This window comes from Mytilus trossulus, chromosome 6 (assembly GCF_036588685.1).
Source record: "Mytilus trossulus isolate FHL-02 chromosome 6, PNRI_Mtr1.1.1.hap1, whole genome shotgun sequence".
NCBI classification, from domain to species: Eukaryota; Metazoa; Mollusca; class Bivalvia; order Mytilida; family Mytilidae; genus Mytilus; species Mytilus trossulus.
This window is the reverse complement of record NC_086378.1, coordinates 10,310,143-10,335,479: the sequence shown is the minus strand read 5'-3', so window position 1 is coordinate 10,335,479 and position 25,337 is coordinate 10,310,143. Positions and strand designations below refer to the sequence as shown.

General features: G+C 31.1%; 1 protein-coding gene across 1 annotated transcript in view; it reads left to right on the top strand.

The window, feature by feature from the left end:
• Positions 1 to 25,337, top strand: part of LOC134720761 (uncharacterized) — an 83,093-nt gene that overhangs the window by 22,595 nt on the left and 35,161 nt on the right. The window contains exons 2-6 of the mRNA XM_063583243.1: positions 15,335 to 15,598; positions 17,457 to 17,703; positions 18,529 to 18,593; positions 22,914 to 23,041; positions 24,542 to 24,764. Coding sequence (XP_063439313.1) covers positions 15,382 to 15,598; positions 17,457 to 17,703; positions 18,529 to 18,593; positions 22,914 to 23,041; positions 24,542 to 24,764 — 880 coding nt within the window. The 5' untranslated portion in view covers positions 15,335 to 15,381. The remainder of the gene's footprint in view (positions 1 to 15,334; positions 15,599 to 17,456; positions 17,704 to 18,528; positions 18,594 to 22,913; positions 23,042 to 24,541; positions 24,765 to 25,337) is intronic.

The following is a 25,337-nucleotide window of genomic DNA, read 5'->3' as shown; positions in this document are numbered from 1 at the left end:
GATTCTCTAGTTAAACATCTAATGCAGGACGATAAAAACAGAAGGTTGATAGTTGTTAAGTCATTGAAAATTCTGAAGAGATTTATTTTTCAATGTAAATAGCATCTTAACATGATTTTCTCTAGTTAGTAATTGTTAATAGTTGTTTCATGCAAATCGTTACTAAACAAATATAACTTTACTCTGGATGAACTAAGAGGGGACACGATCCGAAATGGATAAAACTGTTTCTTGCAAAGCAGTATCACTGAGAAAAAAGTAAAATAACAAAAATACTGAACTCCGTGGAAAATTCAAGGGCAAAATCAAAAGTTCAAACACATCAAACGAATAGATAACAACTTTCATATTCCTGAGTTTGTAAAGGTATATCTTATGTAGAAAATTGTGGATTGAACCCTGTTTTATAGCTAGCCAAACCTCTCACTTGTATGACAGTCGCATCTCACCATTGGTTGGGAGTTTTTTTTTTTAAATGTTGGGAACATAGCATAAAATGGATATATATATTATTTTTATATGTTCTATTACTTTTTTTTGGATATAATTTAAAGGAAATATGGAGTATGTTAATGAGACAGAAACTCAATTATGAAGATAACACAGAAGATCTCCTCATCCAAAAGTTCATCGCGTATATCCAATGTATCAACTCAGTTTAAAAAAAAATGATTCCGCCACTGTCACTGTCCACTTTTTCAATTACTTTAATTCTTTTTTTAAAAAGGTTAGGGAATTTTTGTTTGTTTTAATATTTGGAATTCATTCTTCTCTTTTGTAATTATATGTGAGTTTTCTTCAATTCAATTGACAAATATTTACCGGAATGTGACTCTGAGAAGTCGTTTTTTTTTTCTCTTTGATATTGATAATTAAATTCAATTACATACTTATCTAATTTTGATAACATAGTTCGTATCTTTACATCGAGATAATTCAGTTGATACTTAATATTGTAAAACGATACATTATTTACAAGAATGTCATATTCTAAAAGCTATTGACACAATTTTATAGTACTGTATATGATAGTATTCGCCAATTTCGGGTCCCTTGATGTTACCATTTCTAGTAAATTTGATATAAAAATACTATTTATAAGGTTTATTGTTTTACTCAGAGCTATAAATAATTAACGTCACGATATAATGTGCATCTATATTGTACACTGATAATTTAGAACAAAAATATTACGTCTGGTTGATTTATATCTATATAACATTATAACAATATTTTTTACAAAATGCCTAAATTTAGAAAATGCCTGTAATATATATAATACGTTATTTAGATAAGCCAACAGCTATATTGCGTCATTCTGAAATCTACATCAGTTCCAAATGTAAGTTGCCATTCATGATGACACCAGCCTCCACATTAAACGGCACAGGTAAATAAAAAAAACTTGATAGACATTTTGTTTTCATGATCCTATATAACAAAATGTAATTATAAGTATTGACCACATCTTTTAGTAATTTTATAGGGTCGTAAAAGCGTTGAACGTGTGTACATTTTTGAATGACTTCTATCCGCTCCCGCGCTTCATACACAATGTACGTCAGTCAACACCTTTATACCCCAATAAATTTACAAAAGGAAGCAATCAATTCTTAAACATATGCTGATAAATTGATAGTTAAGCAATTCTTTGAACACAAGGATATGCGATATGAATGACAAGACTAATCTCCACCTTCTACATCTACTATATACTTGTTAACTTCAATATGTGAAAGATTACAAGAAGGCACATACTAGGGGAAAAGATAAAATCTGATTATATTCACAATAACTTCAAAAACATTTTTTTGATATTTTGGTATATAGATGACAACATGATTTGATTTAGCAATTCATATGTGGTTTTGCACCAGAATTAAATGCTTCCAAGTCTGGGTTACATGCTACTTGGTAATGTAAGGAATTCCACAACCTTATTGTTCTGGCAAAAATGAATATAAATGGTAATTTGTGGGAGAGAATGACTGTATAAATTTACGTTCTTTTGATGGTATTAGAGTTTCATTGACTATGATGGAAACTAATTTTATATATAACATTATAACATGGTGACTGATGAAAGATTTCTTCTTTGCTTTAGTGTTGGTCAGCTAAGATGTTCAAGGATGGCTGTTACACAGCTTTTGGTATCTGTATTGATTAAGTGTATACCTGGCAGCTCTTCTCTGAATCATTTCAATTTTATGTATTTTCTGTTTCTGCCTGATGGTCCCAGACAACACTACAGTATTCTATTTTTGGTCTCACACATGTTTTGTAAGCGAGTTCTTTTGTTTTTATGTTGTTGGTTTTGACATTTTTTTAATACATCTCAGTGATGCATTTGTTTTATTTGGGATGTTATTTATATGAGAATTACATGCTAGATCGTTAGTGATGGAAACGCCAAGATATTTTGCCTAGTTGATTTTTTAATATGATCAAGTAGTGTGTATTTCTAGATGATGAGTTTATGTTTTCATGTTATGTGGATGATTTGACAGTTGTCTGGGTTAAAGGACATAAGCCATTCTTGCTCCAATTATATCAATTTATGTAAGTCGGATTGAAGGGTGTGACAGTGAGTTAGTGCTGATATTGTTAAATACACAGAAATCTGTCACTCTGTCTTTCTCCAGTCGTTTGGTACTGTGCCTGTATTTACTGATGAATTAAACAAGTCTGCTATTATAGGATTTCATGATGAACTTCTTTTAGAAAATGAGGAGATATTTAGTCTGGATCAAATGCTTTAGATGTGGTGATATTTATTTGCTTTATTTTAGATTTTGTGTGTTGTTGATTTTAATGGTTTTAGTTCACAAATGTGTGATAGTTTCAAAGCTTTAAGAGTGGTAAATGCTGAGTGAAACTGATGGTTAAGTGCTTCAGCCTGATCTTGAGGGTTTGTTTTTGTAATACCATTTACCTTTAGTGATGATACACCGTTGTTTCACTTTTTTGTTTTTTTATGAATGACCAAAATGTCTTGCTTGGTTAACCATCTTTCAGTTTACTGTCTTCAATTATAATATTTTCTATGTAGTTCCAGTATGATGTTTTAAGTTTTTGCTGTACTTGGTGTTTTAAGAATCCGTGCTTTTTGATAATATCTGATTTATTCTCCGATTTTGTTGACTTTATCTTCTAATGTTTCTGTCTCTTTTTCTAGTTAGTCTCTTTATTTCTGGTGTTAGCCAAGAAATGTCTTGTTTTTGTTTCATATTTTAGATGGAATATTTTTTATCTGTTATTCCTAGTATTTTATTTTTGATCAATATCCATTTTTCTTCTGTGGTGTTCTTTGTTATTGTTCAAAAGTATTCATCTTGGAATTTTTTTACTTCTTCTGTGCGTATTTTATCCCAATTTTGTGCCAGCTTTTTTGTATTGACTTATTTTTCTTGGTATCTTCATTTTTCTATCCATTGTGATTTTTATTTCGTGAAAGACAATGTCATGGTCTGATGTTCCGAGACTTGGTTTGTATGTTTTGTACACACAGCCATACTTGCGGAGGATGATTTAGGTTAAAAAGATATAGTATGTTTTTCTGTCTTGTTCAACCTGTTCAAGATTATTATCATTAATTATATCAAAAAAGTTATTATATGTATAAGAAAAAATTACAATATGGTTTCAGTTCCTGTTTAACCCAGTAATATTTAGGGAGGTTTTAGTCTCCAAGTAGCCAGATACAACTGTGAGTTGGTATTCTCTGTTATTATCTGCTTAGTTCAAGTTCACAAGTTCAGTTTCTTGTGGTTTATAATAAGCCCCAATGTAGATAGGTGTTACTTCAATTATATCTACTTTTGCCCAGATACCTTAGCAACTACAGGTTATTCTACGGAGTCACTCACTGTTCAACAATAAGCAATATTCATACCGCACATATATAGCATGTCAGATATTCTCTGAAAGGACAAATGTAAATAGTTCGTACGAGAAAATAAACAGCATGACTTTTGAACCAAAAATAAACGAAAAATACATATGATAAACATCAACATATCGTGGCGAAAACAACTGAATTACAGGTTCTTGGCTTTATACAGGATGTGACAGGGTTAAAAGAGATGGTCCCATGACAAACAAAAGTTTATAAAACACAACATATATAGATATAGGAACATGTGGCATGAGTGCCAATGAGACAACTCTCCATCCAAGTAACAATTTATAGGTAAAGGTATACCCTTCAACACGGAGCCTTGTCTCACACCGAACAGCTTGCTATAAGGTCCCAAAAAAAATTACTTATGTAAAACAATTTAAACGGGAAAACCAACGGTCTAATCTATATGAAACGAGAAACGAGAAACACGTATGAACTACTGTACATCAGATTCCCTACTTCGGACAAGTGCAAACTTAAGATCAACATGAACTCTACATAGTCTGGCAGTTATATCATGCGATTCGTAAAGGATAGCTGATGCTGCTGCATATATGGCATCCTACGTATTACTCATGTAACAAACAAATCGGGGAGCGGTCTCTTTTGGTGACGTCACAATTGAGGGGAAGTGAAAAATATCTTTTCTGTATAGCTTTTTGGTGAATCGGTCGGTTGTTTCAATATCTCATCATCTCAATTTAAGTAGTTTACGTATGAAATATGTATAGGAAGATGTCCATTTTATGAAAAATCAAAACTGTAGACAAAATATTATACGTAGCACTGGTGTTGTTATGGTCTAGTCTTCAAGTTATCTTGATTACATCCCCGATTTTTTGTTATCTCCCCCTTTAAAGATAGTTATGACAAAGAAAGTTTTTCGATCTCGTCTACATCTGATTGACTTATCATATGCGTTGTAATGAATATCGATTCTCTTTTTGGTTGTCTTTATTATATTTCAAAGGAGCACTAGTTCTTTACATCTCGTCATTCTAAAGATACTTGAAGATCTTAGACCTGTTTGGAGTGTACTTTTACGGTCGTAGTTAATAAACCTTTGTTTATCAAAATGAGTTATTGTCTTACAAATCAAACACATGATGTACACAATGCGAACTGACAGAGATAGTTAGAAAAGTTTGTACCGACGCAGGACATCGTTACTATCCGATATAGCAACATCTGTCACGACTGTCACGATTGAAATCCAACTAGACAATATAGGCTGATTTTCCCCGAATATTACAGGACATACCTTATTATCGGAAGTGCTTGGAAGATCTTTCCGTGCTGTTCTAGCAGAATCTATTACGAACACATACGATTGCGTGCAGACTATGATAGGATATTCTAGATCATTGACAATAATAATCCCAATTTTTTCTCTTTTCGTGTCTTAGCGCTGTTTGATCTCAAACGAGAATCATAATCGTCAATGTGTGACCACTACTGTAAGATAGAACGGATTCACTGCTACAATTTTCCTGAGTTAGAACCATTACAACGCTTTTTACAATACTAAACACATAGATTTTTTTCTGAAGATATGCTCTAACTTCTAAATACTAGTATCTAAATCAACTCAATCTTAGGAATATTTTTATACTCATTTACAAGTTTTGTCTAATGCATAAATACGAGGGGATAAAGGCAACAACCAGAATAATATATTTTTTTTAAAATGTTTGTTGTGGATATTGGCACTATATACGAGAACTTAATTTAATTTTTATTTTCAAGAGTAGATTCATTTCAGTGCAATACACCAAAATAAACAAATTCATTCTGTTAAAAAAAACAAAAATTGTTAAAAATAAAAAAAAAAAAAAAATCATTCTCTCGAAGGAGAGTGGCAGTTAGTCATCTAATAACACTGATTATGATTATGTAGCGTATAAGTATTGGATTAACTTAAAGTCATTAACTTCACAGTTGTCAAGTTGGTTACTTACTCCTTCATGTTAATATATTCAGTGACGGTAGCTAATGCAGATTATCTATTGAAAAGGATAAATATTACATTTATCTAGAAACAAATGATGAGCTATAATTTCAAATGGATTAGTAAAAAGGTTTCAAAGACGTTTTTGAAGGATTTTAGTTTGACTTTAGTTTTTTTTGTAGTTTATTTTTTGTCTGTCAATATATCGAATTATTGCCTTAAGGAAACTTTTGCTTAAAACAACCTCAAGCCAATACTATTAAGATTAAAGAATATAGTTCTGTAGTGAGAGAGATAAAATTAAACATTCGATTCATGTATTTGTGTTTTAATATATTGTTTCTCTATGACTGGGACTACTAAATAACACATGTCCATTATAATACAATAAAGGTCGGCAAAAATTAAAGCAAACATGTATTTTGAATTGTTTGTATCATTTGTTTATTGGTATGATCCTGATTAGACCATTTTATCCTCCGTAATGAACCAATATGTAAAGTAGTTCAGCGATTTCTTTTAAATTGTTGTATCTAAATGCTAGCAAGTTAACGATTTGTGTTGGCTTGCTTGTTTTGTTTGTACCAATGTTTGCCCAAGCATTGTAATTAAGATTGACATGTGTAATCTATAAACTCATCATAGATACCAGGATTGAAATTTTATAATTGGGCCAGACGCGCGTTTCGTCTACAAAAGACTCACCAGTGACGTGGTAAATGAAATATTATCCTATCTTTGTAAATCTCTTTTTCTCTTTCTCTGAATAAACATCTAAACTTCAATTATACCGTTAGCCAACGTCAAAAGGCAACTTTCATAAGTGGTTCGCTACGTCAAAATTAACAATAGGCGTGACGTCACAAACCCCCTACGGATCCATAGGGATCACCACGTGATAGCGTTAAACCAATCACAACATAATAATTTACCCGCGATGCGATAAAAGATCATAGTCATCCTATAGACTTCAACAATAAGCAAATGTCTTTACAACATGCCAAGCTCTTAATCGTCTAGAGTCTCAAAAAGTCTTCTACGTATGTAGTAAACGGCAATACTCGTATGGATCTTAAATGTACGTGTTTTACGTGAAATCATCAGACTAGCAGATTAATTTTATCTTATGGCATTTCTGATCAATTATATTTGAACATTGTGCTGTAGTTATAGCTCTATGGGTTTTCTGAAAGCTCATTATATGTTTAACACCTTTCCCTAGAAATGTTTCCGTCAAGATCTCATCAACCTTATTTATGAACATTTATTATAAATTCAGCATTTCCACGGGTTTTGTGTAGCGAAGTAATATAAAAGTTAAATCTGGAACATACGTGTCTTTTCTAGAAATCGATTGGAGATTAAAACTAAATGGATTCAAAATTTCATAATAGTTCTGGTAAGATCTTATGATAGTTTATAATTTTAATTTATTAAGGTTTATCATTGTGCAACAAAACATAACATGTTGTATGAATTTTAATATTTTTACTATGAACTAATTTTTACATACTGTAGATATTCATGGTTAATGTTAAAGCTCTTTACCTAAAATGTTAATTATAAAAACATAGACTGGAATGGTATCTAGGTGATGAAATCATCAAAACTCAAATACATGTTCACAACAATTGATAAACAGTAAATGCTGTTATAAAACAATAGAAAATACTTTGATAAAACGCGTGCCATATCCTGGATTTTGGATCAAGCATGTTCCATTCTTCGAGCAATGAACGTCAATTTGTCCTTGAGTCAAAGTGTGTAGTTTGTAAAAGTGCGTGATAAGTATAAATAAAGGATATTGCTCCTAAAAAAGGAAAAAAAACAGTGGAGCATCAAATTCAAATGAATATTCCATGCTGAACTTATGCTAAAAGTATATAGCTCAGTGCCGAGTTATGCTTTCCCTTATCGGCTTTATATTGTTATACGATGATGACTGATGTACCCATATTTTGACAATTTATTTATTGTGTCTATTTATTTAACGCATCAATGTAAACATAACGGAATATGATGAGACTGTCATTAAAGTGAGAGGGTTAGCGCTATAGAACCAGGTTTAATCCACCATTTTCTACATTTGAAAATGCCTGTACCAAGTCAGGAAAATGACAGTTCTTGTCCATTCGTTTTTGATGCGTTTTGTTATTTGATATTGCCATGTGATTATGGACTTTCCGAATTGATTTTCCTCTAAGTTCAGTATTTTTGTGATTTTACTTTTTATTTATGTTTGCAACACAGTACGAAAGACATGTATGTAGATGGGATACATTATAGATCAGCTATTGCTTGTCTCCATTAAACGGGGATAGATAATACTTTTCGTGGAGTCACATCAATGTTATCATATAACATACGTCCATAAATATCAACAAGTTTATGACAGACTATCAATGTTATTTAAAGTCATATGAAACGAGTGACTGGAAAAACAATATGTATCCAATTTTTGAACCAAGGCGTGCATACATCATAAACTTAGTCTTTAGCGCGCGATTTTATCATTTTTAACGAACACATAGCATATGTAAGCGTCATTTTGTTTTCTCTTTGAGTGTTGTGATGTGAAAGTATGGCAGCAAATTATTTGTCGTGATTTGAAGCTGTAGTTTTAAATGTGGACACATCAAAGACTTTTCTTCAGAAAAAAGTTTATGTACATAAGTTGTCTATCCATTTAGTTATAAAGAACATATGCATCCTATTTTTTTATTTGAAGGTTTATATGACTTTAAGAATTGAAAGCTTCTTTTTTGTAAATTTATTGGGTATGACCGAATCACATTTTATATATAAATGTGGACACATCAAAGAATTTTCTTCAGAAAAAAGTATATGTACATAAGTTTTCTATCCATTTAGTTATAAAAAACATATGCATCCTATTTTTTTATTTGAAGTTTAATTTGACTTTAAGAATTGAAAGCTTCTTTTTTGTAAATTTATTGGAGTTGACCGAAGTACATTTTGTATATGAAGTGCAGACACCCCCCTATAAAATTATAAAATAAAAGCATTCAGTAGTTATGGTTACATTTTTATGCCCCACCTCCGATAGAAGGGGCATTATGTTTTCTGGTCTGTGCGTTCGTTCGTCCGTCCGTCCGTCCGTTTGTCCGTCCGTCCGTTTGTCCGTCTGTCCCCCTTCAGGTTAAAGTTTTTGGTCAAGGTAGTTTTTGATGAAGTTGAAGTCTAATCAACTTCAAACTTAGTACACATGTTCCCTATGATATGATCTTTCTAATTGTAATGCCAAATTAGAGTTTTTATCCCAATTACACGGTCCACTGAACATAGAAAATGAAAGTGCGAGTGGGGCATTCGTGTACTGAGGACACATTCTTGTTTTTTTATAGTATCATAAAACACGATTTCTTTAAAGTTTTTTTCTTATTAAAATGTGCACTTTATTGTGTAAGCTCGTGTCATCATGAATGTTATTGTAACAATTCATTTTAAAATGAATGCTTTGACCATGGAATACCTCGAGATTACTGTTACCCAACAAAATTAATGTATTACTAGTATAATAAAACATAGATGTAGTGTAATTATATGTAGATACTACGATTTAAGAAAGTCTAAATTGAAAACAACGTTCAAACATATGTTTGCGTTGGATAAAAAAACGCAATTCTTATAAGTGCGTGTAACACAAAGGAGTAGGTTTAGTAAGACCTATTTTTGGCCCCAAAATTTATCAGTTTTTCAACATTGTTGTAATGTAAACTTTTAGCTATTCATTATTAGGAAGAATACTTCTGCTACATAAATATGGACTGTTTTTGACAATACTATGCACACTTATCGGGTACTAGCATAATTAAGACATGCTAAATTACCGAAATCTTGAAGTTCTCAATTTTAGCATTTGCGTTAAATTTGGAACGGTTTTCATCTTAAATGGAAGTGGTCGCATTCATATTCATTCTTAATATTTAAATGTAAGTTGTATTTGATGATAATACATAACATATAGAAAGATTGAGGATGAACATAGAAGTTGACAAAAACAATCTGAAAAGTGAGTTAATATGGCATATTTGATACTTTTTCCAAATTGCTTGAATTTAAGCGTCTTTCATGTATAAATCAGTTCAAATCTTTCACATAAATTAATTGAATCTAAATTACTGAAATCCACGAAATTCTAGCATTTTGGCTAATATTATCACACGGTTTCCGTCTGAAATGGAAGTGGCCTCATTTGTGTTCATCCTCGATATTTAAATGTAGTTGTATTTTATGATAATACATAACATATAGAGGTGTAATACCACCAAACCATGGTATATCACATCCGGTTGTATACGAAAGTAGGTCTAAAAAATATTCCCTTGAATTTGACCGTTGTAGGTAATTAATCCTACCTTTTATTGCAGTAAAACTATTTCTGTGTCATAAACATATGTCTTGGGTATTTCTAAACACCATTATTTTTTATTTGTGATTTCTATACAAAATTTGGTAATCTTGAGGTTACATAGTGACTAAACCTTGTGGATATAAAGTACTAAATGGTGGCCCCGTTGCCGTCAATGCTATTTTTAGCAATTATCTCCTTAAAAGGCGTTTTCATTAAACTAATTATGGAAAATCTGTTGTTGTCTAATTGAAGCTCGATATCTATTTGTGATTTTACCGCACTCAAATATATATGGTCCCATGGCTTTTCTTGGTGAATTTTGTTTTTTTTCACGATATCTGACGATTTCGCAGAAAATTTTCCCTAATTTTGAGCAACATAAAAAAATTATTTTCGGCATTTCATACTATACATTTAAGGACAAATTTGTGCTTGCATGAAACTTCATTCATAATGCTTTCCAGAAGAAAAATATATAAAAGATATAACAACCAGTCACAGAGAGCCATCTATTTTTATCTCTATGTCATGTTCCCTTCATAAAATGGCTGCGCCCATGTAATTTTATTTGGTACATTGTAACCTTGTGTACACATAGAATAAGGGGAGAAATTTGATTGGTTAACTTCCAATGATGGCTATTTTCTTATATGCAATGAAATGTTATGTGAAATTTTTTCTATAGAACTGGACAGGATAAAACTTTACTCATGCCAAGTATTTCTTTATTTGAAACAAAGATAAATTCTGCAAATTTTTTTGAAAAGTGCAAATTTAACAAAGACTAATAGGGGAAAATCAATGGTGGTATTACACCTAGAAAAATTGAGGGTGAACACAGATGCGGCCACTTTCATTTTTGACAGAAACTATCTGAAATGTGTCATATTATGTCATATTTGATAGATTGTTCATATTTAAGCCTGAAAATAAACGTCTGAAAAGACTTAATCAGTTCAAATCATTCACACAAACTAATTGAATCGACTGAAGTAGACACTTAGGTGTTTAAAAAATGTACAAAATCTTTCATCAGATGAACCTGAAATTTGAGTCAAAATGGGCTCTTACCAGACCTACTTCTTTCATGGAAGAGTGGTTTAAATTCAGCACAAACAACATTTTCCAAAAGACCAAAAAAGTGAAAAAGTTTATTTTAACAAAACGCATTTGGCTAACAGGTCGAACAACTGATGTTCTTAAAACCTGCTGACTGTCATTGCCGATCGCCAAATAAATTGATATATTAAAAAAATTATATGGATTTATATAGAAATCCTTATAAAAAAGATTTGAGTTAACAATCAACAAAAATACAACTAAGCAATACAACATGTCATATAGAAGTTCAATAATTTAAACTCACAACAAAAAAATTAGACATCTAACGGAAAAATAGTGCGTCTGATGTGAGTAAATAGTCGTAAACTAACAATTCCGGTCCTTGACTTCATACTGAATAATAACAATTATCAAAACACCAAGGACAATAACATATATATATATAATTTCAGTACTATAATTTCTCGGTTATTGTCCTTGATTCTTAAAAGAAATTATTATGACAAAAATCATAATTAGTATTTTTAAGCATGAATTTGAGATGCATTAACACTAAGATAAAAAAATAAATAGGATCGTCATCATCAAGTTACGATAATAAGAAAAATAACATCTTAAAACAAGTCCACGTTTAAAAAAAACATTGCCACACTTCTAGATTTATTGTTATGAAAGATGAAATTTATTTATGTATCAGATGTAGTCTTCTCAAATCGGAGTGGCCTGAGTCTTGAAGAAATGAGACGACTTCAAATCTAATTCATTTAGGAGTAATAAATAACTAATTTATTTTTTGTTTTATTTCAAAAAGATCAATTTGGTTTTATCAAACAGGAATGGTGCCATCAACTCAATTTACCAGATGCAGTAACCAATTTTAGAAGATATTTTAAAGTTATGAATTAGAAATTAAATCTTGATGGTAGCTATTTTTCTGTCATCAAAATTAAAATCTCATCACTGGTTTTATATGGAAATATAAATTGCTGTTTTATCTGTTGTTTATTCCGTTTAAGTGTCAACATTTTTCTGCTGAACGATACCACCTGTATGTAAATAACAAAACATATAAAAACAGGGCGGATACAGCCATATGTCCCTATTCCAAAGCATTGATCATTAAAAACGGAGGGAATGATTACAACCCCCGAAACCTCCTATTTAGTGGATTTGCTACTTAAATATTGTATTTTTTTCACATATTTATAACTTCTAGGAGAAAATAAACCGAAGATACAAATAACCAAAATACACCTATTGTATATGTTTCGTCGTCTGTACACATATTTCGATTGTGATCTTCACAGCTTTTACTTCAGCATAGAAAAATGATTTTGCATCGTAAAACTCGGGTCCTAAAAACCAGACATATCATTCTGTGAGAAGTTCTATGAAGAACAGCAACAACTTCTAGAGTATAGGACATTTTTCTTATCAGTATACTAAGGACTTTGAGCTGGTTTTCCGTTACTGCAGGCATTTTTTTTTGGAAATGATGTACTATTTAACATATATACCAGTCTAGAACGGATGACATTTCCAAAAAAACAGATGAATATATCTGTTCAATATTATTATCAAGTATCTCTTTTGAACACGATATACTTGTTCAATTATACTGAATATCAATAGACATGGTTAAGCTACATAATACGTAATTCAATTTCATTAGTCGTTTGCCTCTAGATGTAAGCATAGCCGCTGGTCAGCATTTGATATTATTATAAATAGAATAAAGAATATATGAGCGCTCAACGCCTTTCTCATCACTAGAAGCAGTAGTAATACAGCAAAGAACAAACTGTAGAAATAATCATGTCGTTACAAAGGACAAAAACGTTCAACAGAAAAAACAAGAGAAATATGGAGTGCCGATCTAAGAGTATAAGCAATAAACGGAAGCTAGTCCTAAGCCAATTTCAAATAACACATAAATCATGATTGTACAAACATGATTATCAATCAAAACACCTCCAACGGATTGAATGTAATCTGATAAAAGTATGATCTGTAGATAGAAATATAAGTATCGACATGCTGGATGGTGTTCATTGATGGATAGCAATGCATCAAACCATCACAATTTTATTTATTTTATATATTTTTTATACCCTTTTCAACTTAATATACTGGGATCCATACTGTGTTTTTTTTTACAATAGATGAATAGGTAAGAATCGATTATAATGTATACTAAGCATGTTATTAAGATAGTATCGTTCTTCCTTTGCACGATTTTATGGAGGCAAACGGTCGAATCTCCTCTAGGTAATCGTCAAGGGAAATTCTCATTTTATTTTTATTTCACATGACAGCTAGATAACATCCTCAAACCGTGATACTTATTGCTTCTTTTTATTCTTAATAGAAGTAGAACTACATAACTTATATACATCGGATGTTTTTGAAAAATGATATTGTATTTAGTCATGAAACTTAAAACGATTATTGTTATATCGAACCCCATACATATACAACGCTTCGGGGGTTATTCGAGGTTGAGGTCGAATGTATTTTTAACATTACAACCGGACACGCCCTTCAGAGATTATAAAAAGGTTGAGGTCGAATGTATTTAACATTGGATCAATACACGCCCTTCATGAGTTTTATAAGGATGAGGTCAAATGTATTTAACAATGGACTCAGACACGCCCTCCAGGGGTTATGCAATATTGAGGTGGAATACATTTAGCAATGGATCAAGCCGCGTCCGTCAGATGTTATAGAAGGTTGAGACCAAATGTACTTAACAATGGACCCAACCACGCCCTTCAGAGGTTATACAAGTTTTACGCCGAAAGTATTTAATGATGGACCCTTAACCGCCCATCCGATGTTATATATATACACAAGGTTGTGTCCGAATGTATTTAACAACGGATCCAAGCACGCCCTTCAGAGGTTATTCAATATATTTATATATATATGTCAACATTCACGAGCTTTGTTTAAATATACATTTATATTTGTTCTAATAATTAAACATTTTATGAACATTTGTCATGCTAATGCTGTAATGAGAATTGATCCCCACACTAGTTATCTACGTACGTCTAAACATTGCTTTTTTTCACAATTTAGCTTTAAGCCTGCTTTAAAATGTTTATAACATAAGAGCTCATAGCATATGATCAATACAAATGAACAAAAACGTAAAAAGGTCATTACAGTATTTTAATTCTGATGTATATTGTTCAAGTAACTAAAGAAGATTCTGATGATTGATATTATCAGACAAGAAATAAGATAGCTTATAGTTATAATTGACAGGTAGTTGAATATCATTGTAATGTATTGGCTTTTGATTTGTCGTATACTGAACCTTGAAACAACGGAGTATCTTTTAATGATAAACATAATTATGTGTTTTTTTATTTACAGATATTGACCAGATTCGTGCATGCTATCTTGTAAAGTCTTTTTTTTATACACATATATAATAATATTTTTCATATCTGATGAGTTTTTGTTGTAATATTATAGTATCTTAAGGTTCCCCTAAAGTCAAAATATAGGACATTTTATAAATATCTAAACTTTGCCCGTATTTTTCAACCTATAACGAATACAGTCATAAACTATGGGAACATAAAGATATTGGAAGATGGGGTATGAGTGCCAATGAGACAACTCTGCATCCGAGTAACAATTTATAAAAAAACCTACATTTGTTCACAAAAACACACTGTGTAAATTGTAAATGAACTTGAAATTGTTCTGTTGTGGCCAAGCCGGTCTAGGTGTGATCACTAGCTTTTTGTTAAAAAAGATCTAGCAATAATATACCTGAGCTACATTTAGTATAAACACATTTTATCTTTTTCTAGTACATTTGGTTTGAGCAAAAAAAAAAGACTCACAAGACAAACTTTGTGTGCATGTACAACTGGTTTAACATCATCACATGTCACCTGTAGTGCATTTACCTAGTAAACAATCACAGAACATATATTTTCTGCACATGCATTATATTGTTGTAAAATGTTCCCGAATTAATTATTTGATGTCATTTTGTTTATGATTGAACATTCTTTTTATTTTGTAGGAATGGTTATAAAGCATTGATGGAAGATTTGTTTCTAATAGGATGAAATGCTCCTTAAAGTTTTTGTACTTTTTGTATCATGGATATTTCTGGTAAATTACGTATTCATGACGCCTTTGTATTCAGTAACAACGAATTGCGGATTTGCCATCACCAACATATCATATATTCAGCCTCGTGATGGAAGTCAGATTTTTGAATTTATTCTAGAACATTCCGTACTAGATCCATACATTGATATTCTTCCAAACATAACTTACAAGGGTAAGTATTTATAAACGACTATCGAATGCTGCACAGTGGCGGGTAGTTTTCACGTCCTTGTCCATGGGTTGGAGATTATAGTTGTCTCATTGGCACCATATTAAAACTCAAAACATTCATTTACTAACTGAATGGTATAAATGCTCTGTAGCTTTTACGTCTTAGAATAGTGACAACAACTCCTTGATAACTTTAATTGTCACCGACTTGAAACCCTGATCATTGGCTTATATATATAAACTGAATGCTGAATAAACAAAAGTTGTTTTGTGCTCATTTAGAAATAAGACGAAGAAAATTAACTGATAACTATAATGTTTGCAGACTAAAAACACATGATATTTTGTTTATAATATTAAAAATATAATCGCTTGTTATTTTATATCATCTTTCTGGATGTGGTCTAAGTGTTTATACTTTAATTTCAGTCGTTTAATCGATTGTTCTTCTATATAATGTATTAATGCCTTTATAGAACGACAGTGCTGACGCAAATGGTCCTTCGAGTACACTTTTAATTGTTTGCTATTCCCGATGAAAAGTTTGATATCTGAATATTTAATGAAAATATGATTTACATTGAAGCAAAGAATGAAATTATTTATCAGTGTTTTTCCAATTAATGAATTTAAGAGGTAACCAGAGCATTGTTGCAAAATAAAACCAACCAATGAAAAAAGAGCGAGGTTTGCGTTTCTCCGCTTCAGCAACTGTAAAAAAAAAAATATTCTAACAATCAACATTGATTGTAAGTTATATTAAAATGTGTATGACTTACATGTTATTTTACTCTTTGAGATTTTTTTTTGCGAAAAGAGCCACACATCTTTTTTTCGAGTTTTTTTCTCTATGGAATAAATAATAATGTTTAAAACATTTATCGGTTTATAGTGAGGTTTATGTAGTGAGTGTATTAGGCAGAAATTGAAAAAACGTAACGCAATGTTGTAGATCTAGTAGATTTGTCATTTAAAAAAAATTATATTGCTTGACTGTCGTTTGACAATATGACAAATGTTGTACATTCGTTTGATGTGTTTTATCATTTGATTTTGCCATTTGACAAGAGACTTTCCGTTTTGAATCTTCCTCGGAGTTCAGTGTTTTTGTGATTTTACTTTTTTGACTAATGTCTCTTGAAGGAGAACAGATAAATGTTAATTTGTTTTTTTTCATGTGAAACATTCATTTCGGCAAGATAAAATTGCACGAACTAAAATTAACTTCCAATCCATTTGTATGTAATACGTCGATTTTTAAAGAAAATATATGAATGATTTAATTTTAAATGCAGACAATTCTCATATATGGCATACATCAAGACAAAAATGAAATGATTAATTTGTAAAACCATTTTCTGAATATTCTAATAGATACGGGGACATGAAATCTGCATTTGTTTGTAGTAATATAATTAATAGAGACAGAAGATACTAAAATAACATGACAAAACTCATAAGTTAAAAAACAAACTGACAGTGCCATGGCAAAACAACGACAGTACAGAAGTAAGACAAAAACAAAAACAAACAAAAAAAAGAAAAGTTAAACCGTCGTTTATTTTTTAGTGAAATTAAATGTTATATAGCGTGTTGTCGAAGTCTTGACATTTATCTGACAATTAAAAAAGTAGAAAAAAATCAATTTCAGATATATTTAAGGACATTGTATTGTATTTAACTTATAGTTTATACAGTTTTGCAGATATTATATAATTATCTGACGAATAACAGTACAAAAATCCAAATGTGTACAATAATTTTCAAGTATATTTATGGACATTTTATTTTATTCAACATTGCACATGGGAGCTACTGTTATATAAACATGTTTTACGTTGTAATTTAACATTTTGTAGTGCTACTTAGAACAACTATACCTGGAATTAAAGTGTCTGGATTTCTACTGGAGATTAAAGAGAATGAAACGTCGTCAACCTCATTATCAGATTCAGGAAGTTTAATGATAGACCGTGATATGACAGTTGTAGATAATCAAACGGTGAAGTTTTTATCGAAAAATTCCAGTAGACTAGAAACAGTTTGTAATCTAGATAGCTCAGTCATGTGGACGCCTCGAAATTTGAAAAGATGTTATAGCTTAAGGTATACTCAAATCAATATATGATATATATAATACCTATCAAGTTTACGAACATAAAAAGAATCATTAATATACAAATGAAAAAAAAAATCATAAATCTCGTAACAAATATGTAATATAGTGAATCGGAAAGAAGAAAAATCAGCAGTCAATATAATGAAAAAATGTAATTTAAGAAATGAATCAACAGAGAATTGGGAAATCACACAGTTTTTGTCAATCTATTTTTTTATAACTTGTCAAAATGTTATATTAATCAAATTTGTTCTAGCAATTTTATTTGATATTTGATTTGAGAAATGCAATTTCTCGGAAGCACTAAATTTTTAAATTGTTATGAACATTTATAACTTTTGGATTGTTTTCCTTTCTTTCGTATTGCAACATTTTAATATTTTTTCAAGACATTATACAAGATTATGTCTTGTGACACTATTTATGTTTGACTATTTACCTAAACTGCATCGTGTGTATTTCAATATTCTCATCTTTGCTAATGGCAAGTTCTTACTAGTTTTATTTTGAAGTATTTGCTAACGTAGATGCCTTACAAACCTTTTTTTTCTTTTTGAATTCAATCATTATATTTTACCGCAACCTTAAACATCAGTTATAGTAATATTACATAATTGATGAGATAGCACGATTTTTTACTTAAGAAAATGCCTTTACCAAGTCAGTAATATGACAGTTGGTTCCTATTCGTTTGATGTGTTTGAGCTATGATTTTGCCATTTGATTAGGGACTTTCAGTTTTTGAATTTTGCTCGGAGTTCATTTTTTTGTGATTTCACTTTATCATATTCAAGTCTTTCGTATACTTTCAGGGCCATATTAATGACAAATGAATCTGTATTCTACACAGTTTCTACAAATGTGTGCCGAGCCTCAGGTAAGCTGTTTTGGATTTATGGGTTTCACTATCCAAGTAGTCATCATTTTTGTTCTGATAAGAAACAAAATTATAACGGTGTATTCATCGACAATTAATGTTCTGAAAATGTAATCAATCTAAAACACATAGGTTTTGGTACCGTGGCAATCGATGGCCTTATACCAACGGTATTTGGCACAACTTTTTGGAATTTTGGATCCTCAATGCTCTTCAACTTTGTACTTGTTTGGCTTTATATCTATTTTGATATGAGCGTCACTGATGAGTCTTATGTAGACGAGACGCGCGTCTGGCGAACTAAATTATAATTCTGGTATCTTTGAACTATTAGCATCATTTAAGTTAATTTTTTTTTATAATTTAATGTTTTTAAGGCGCTTTAACTAATCACAATTGCATCTGTTTTGGTTAAGGAAACACTTGTGTGTCTGATGTATACAACTCGGGTATTAAGAACTAGAGAGCTTATTTTCAAGTCTTGTATTTTTGAAAAGTCTTTTCTTTTCAACAGATGGGTCGATAACGTTTCGGGTAAACATTTCGGTTATAGTCCAATAATTAGTACTTTTGTATCGACAAGAAATATCATTGTTGCGTTCTTTATTTGTACTTAACTGTTTAAAAATGAACTTTAATCCATCACAAAGGCTGACTGTTCTAGAATAAATGCTGTGCAACCTCGCAAATTCGTAGCTCAAGTGTTTAAATTATAGCATCATGCAAAGGCAGTATGTGGACGGAACGCTCATCTGGCGTACGAAATTATATGCGTGGTATCTTTTGTGAGTTTTGAATCTTTTGATAGAGTAGAAATAGATTTAGACAAACACATTACCCCGCATATCACCAACTGCGAACAGTGGGGCGAACAGATTTCATTCCATATCAAAGATGACACTTAAGGAAATAAAACCCAGACTAAGACACTGCTATAAAGCTTTAAAATGTTGAAATTATAATTTTTATCAATATAAGCTTAATCGTCTTTTCAAACATTGTTATAAATGTTGTATTTGTGTATAAATTGTTAACGTTAGAAAAACATTGCATGTCAAAAGTTCCGACTTGAAGACATCTTTAATATAGTGAACGACATCTAAAAAACCAATGAAAAACAGTCTATGACACATATTGTTGTGTTTGTGTTTTTTTCTTTTAGGAAATATAAAGGTTCAGTTAAAATTTTATGAATTGCACTTAGAGAATTATGTTACCTACAATGATAAAAACCTGCAAATGAGTTTGAGTTTTACATGAAAATCAAAACTAAGAGAATACATCCGACGATATGAGGAAAACGAGAAAATAATACATTTGTGAAGTATTGCATGACACTTAGAGAACTAGACAATCACTTTATATATCCGCAGTGAAAACCATGTTTTCTGAAAAACAATAAAAATTTAAATATTGATTCGAATAATAAAAATATATAACGTACATTAAGCAGAATCATGTTGCATATATATCAGGTATACGAAATAGTATGCTTTAATAGAAATATCTCATTAATTTAAACTTGGTAGAATAGAGAAATATAATTAAAGGGATTCGAAGATGAATAAGCTACATTTTCAAAGAAATGTGTTTGTGCATTACTTTTAATTAAAGTTGTTTGTTCATTGAAGTGACTTCGAAATTGTTATTTTCTTTTTTATGTCGATATCATAAATATACAGTTCCATATACCAGTGACATGTCCTTGTTTAATGGGATGAATTTATGTTTTTATTACATGTTGCTGAGTTAAAAAAAATCTTGTTATTATTTCACGCTACATTTAAAAAGGCAAAATAGTAGGACTAAAAATTTAAAAAGTAATCCCTGCCAATAAAAACAGAACAAAAGAAAGACAAAAAAAGACAAACGCTAGTTAATATGATACAAATGATGCTATTACATCTGCTTCGGAATTTAAACAATTTCTTCCTCACTTTGATAAATGTATCTTTTTAAGTAAACTGTTACATTAACTTTATCATCATGTAGTGTAATTGCATCAATTCTGGTTTACCCTTTGCGCTTTAAAATTATCATAATATATTATAACGACTGAAATTTTCGTTGGCTGTTACATTGTAGTTTAAATCAAGAGAAGTTGAGATACGTCATAAAATTTATTGTTCGTGTCATATAACCTCATAGTAGATACCAGGCTTATAATTGCGTACGCCAGATGCGCGATTCGTCTACATAAGATTCGTGTCGTTCGATTAAAACAGTTCAAAACAAATACCCTTTCTACAAATATACATGTAAACAAAGTATAACTGGTACTTATATAACCTGTCATTATGTTATTGTGCTATTGTAAATTTTTGTATTATTTTCTTTTTTTGTTTGTTGCTAATATGCTTTGGCTATGTGCCGTTTTGCGCTTCTTTGTTACATATTTGTTTGTTTTTTTAGTGATTATAACACAATGTTGACTACTGTACATTTATTTTTGCCTATAATGTGTGTTTGTTTTGTTTCAATTCTGTTGTCAATATAATGTTGTTTGAAGCGACTGTCATACAAGTGAGAGGTTTAGCTAGCTATAAAACCAGGTTTTATCCACCATTTTCCACAAAAGAAAATACCTGTTCCAAGTCAGGAATATCACAGTTGTTATCCATTCGGTTGATGCGTTCAAATTTTTGATTATTCCATTTCATTAGGGACTTTCCGTTTTGAAGCTTCCTCGGAGTTCAGTATTTTTGAGATTTTACTTCTTGGTATAGTGATTTTACGTTAAACGATCAGCCATAATACTAACGAAACACGAGTTAACCATATTAAAGTCAGTTACAGGGACATTATTTTTGAGTCCTGTATTTAAAACCTATTAGTTTAAACCAGAAAACTATAAGAACTGTTTGATGTAAAGGATATATATATATATATTATTCAACATGGCTCACCAAGAGATTCTATCGCAGGGGGAGGTTGGGGTCTAATGTCGTTTGGGCAAGTTTATACAGACGTTTTTGTGGTTAATAAGATACTTCTTTCTTAAAAGTTGCTAAGACAGGGATATGAACCAATCATAAGATCGGCCATTTTGACAAAAGTGTGTCAGAAATCATATCTGATATTCTTTCTCAGTCATAATAACCTTCCATCATTACCAAACTGAACAAAGAAATAACACGACGGTTGCCGTATACGGTGCAGGACAAGCTTACCCTTCCAGAGCACCTGTTTTCACTCACGGTTTTTAGTGGAGTTTGTGTTGTTTTTATCTATTATTTATAACTGTTGATGTAAATGTCCTTTGTTTTTTTCAGTCTTTGTTTACTCCTTGGTTTTGTTTGTTATTGTCTTTCATCTTAATTTTGTTTTATCTATAGCCATTAGTTGTTTTGAACTCGATTATGCTATGTCTATGAATTATTGATGTCGTTAGATTTCTAATCACGCTTTCAATTGGTTCTCAAAATACCCCCCTCCCCCCACCCCTTTCCCCCGCTTGAAAATATTGATAATTTAAAGGAAATGAAATGGGGGAATGTGTCAAAGCGACAACAACCCGACCATAGAACAGGCAACTACCGAAGGCCACCGATGGGTCTTCAATGTAACGAGAAATTCTCGCACCCGGAGGTGTCATGCAGTTGAAAATTTTGGTAAATATATCACACCAGGAGATCAATAGACACAACCACAACTCTTCTATTTTTATTTATTTATTTTTTCTCTTTTATTGTGAAATTTAAAGGAGCTAGTTCACAAACTTTAAATTACCTAATAATACCTAATTCAAAAAAGCACAGTGATAACCTTTAGCAAGTTGAGCTATTTAATCTGTATGATGTTCATCCGTGTTTGTTTTGCAACCTCTTTGGTATAAACATCCTTCACTTGTCGATTGTTGGAGGTCGTTCTACCCCTCATTGTGGCCATTTAAAGACGAGATCTGAATTGTAATTAAGTATCTTAGATATAAGACTGGTCTTTCTACGAACTGTTGCACTGAAATAAACAATCAAACTAGCTCCATGTGTTCTGTAAAATCTAATGAATCGTTATTGCTGTTTCTGTTATTTACCTTTATCTAACGTTTCCGATTAGGGTTTGGCTCAGTAAATATAAGCAATAATTAATGAAGTCATTACTCATTCATCTAGTAAGGCGTTATAATACAATTTGTTGACAGTATAATACTTTACAATTATGAACCCTTTGGGATGACAATCTAGAAATTCCATTATGTTTTCATCTGATGTGAAATGCAATACTAATGTGATTATTATTTAATTTTTGATCGAGTGACTTATAATGTATGTTTTCCTTTTCTAAAGAATATGTCATTATTACACATATTTTTTTTCTCAGGGAGACGAAGTTATTTCTTGGCTGATATACGAGGAGACATTGAGAGTCCGGGATTTCCCAATCTATATCCTGATAATTATAACGCTACCTACATTCTATTTTCTATTCACAAATTGATTCACTTGCAGGTGCGTGAACCATGGTTGTTAAACACCTTGAATTATAACTTTATTTCTGTCTCTTAAGAACCAAAGGTGATTGCATTGCATTTTATGAAATCAATTTCTTCATGTTAGTTCATTAGTAAGTAGTTTGGTTTCTGATCTCTTGATAATCCATGCAATCTGATAGTGCTAGATCAAAGAAAGTACTCTTTTATATAATTATTTTTTCCCCAGAATGTAATCAAAGGTAAAAAACAATAATTTAATCCGAAGAAAATGTTCAGGTATACACATCAGATTATATATAAAGAGTCATTTAAAAATGATTTTATGTAAACTGTGTTCTGATAAACAAAAAGTTTATAATATTGGAAATGTAATCTTTGTCATAAATGACTGTATTGATTGTTTTATTTTAAGCGCTTAGAGTAATTTTAATTAGATAATGCGCTATATTAATAATAATAATAATAATAATAATAATAATAATAATAATAATAATAATAATAATAATAATAATAATAATAATAATTATAATAATAATAATAATGACCACATCCTCTTCCTTTTTTGTATAACATAATTTATTGACCTGATCGATAGATTTCAACTGTCAAAACCAACGGATATCAAAGGCCAAAAATTTTACCCTTCCGAAGCAGCTTATTAATCTGCCCCATTAATGGGCATTATGTTTTCTGGTCTGTGTGTCCACTCGTTCGTCCGTCCGTTCGTTTGTACAGTCGTCAATCCGTTCGTTCTTCCGTCTGTCCCACTTCAGGTAAATGTTGGTCGAGGTAGTTTTTGGTGAATTTGAAGTCCAATCAACTTGAAACATGTTCCAAATGTTATGATCTTTTTTTTATTTTAATGTCAAAAAACAAATATTACCCCATTTCAATAGTCCACTGAACAAAGAAAATGATAGTGCGGATAGGGCATCCGTATACTAGGGACATATTACACAAATAGTTTGATTGTATTAGTAAACTTGCTCAACCGAAAAGTTGTTAGATATTAAATTATATATGGCCAATGAAAAAAAGAGACTAAATCAGGTCTGGATTGTTAATGTAAATGCTTATCAGCAGCACCTCATTCTTACTTTTGGTCCCTTTTTTTTTAAATTTTCTTTCTTACTCTTCTCGATAAATGTTGGGTTTTGCTCATTGAAGTAGAAAAGGGACTACATTATTGGTTTTACATAAAAAAAAAAAATAGTCATGAATGAAGTCAACAGTAGTATACAGGTGTTTAAAAGTCATAAACCGATTGAGAAAAAAGAAAACTGGGTTATAACTTAAACCGAGTGAACTATAAGAGGAAAACAAACTTAACAATTGGAACACTGAAGTGCAACAAAAACAAACGCCATTATACATAGAAAGGAATTGATAAACTAGTTACAATAGTTCATCAAAAATGAGGATGATTCTCCGCTACATCTCCCTGTCGATTAACCCCCTATAGTATAAAGCAGCATTTATTATATATTTAATTGTGCATTTTTATTTATATTTCCAGTTTCAGTCTTTCAATTTAGAATCATCGTATAGAGGCATGTGTTTTGATGCTGTATCTGTGATATCGGATAAAACCGACATTTTATGTGGTGCTTTGCAGACTGCAGATTTGCAAACATTGTACTTCGTATCCACTACGGGTAAACTTACTGTGACATTTTCTACTGACAATAAAATTGGACACAGTGGATTCCGATGTATTTACTTCACTGAAGATAAACATGGTATAGAATATTAATAATTCAATGCTAAGCATTAGCTCACATGTTCGTCATAAAAAAGTTTCATATTCAAAGTCTGTATACGAGATTATGAACCATTATAATATTACCTGTGTACATTAAAGTTTTTTTTTTAAATTGGAGAATGATAAAACGAGAAGAAAAATATTCCAAAGTGATATATAATTTCATAAGTCGAAAACGATCAGCAATGCCTTGGCAAAACAACCCCGATAAGATGGATAGCAAATGGCAAAACATATGGACATAAACGCTTTACGAACACCAAACATTACTGAAGTCTGATTGATTAATTTAGTAAAAGAGGGACGAAAGATACCAAAGGGACAGCCAAACTCATAAATCTAAAACAAACTGACAACGCCATGGCTAAAAATTAAAAAGACAAACAGAAACACAAAAGTACACATGACACAACATAGAAAACGTGAAATCACAAAAATACTGAACTCCGAGGAAAATAAAAAAAGGAAAGTCCCTTATCAAATGGCAAATTCAAAAGCTTAAAAATATCAAACAAATGGATAACAACTGTCATATTCCTGACTTGGTAGA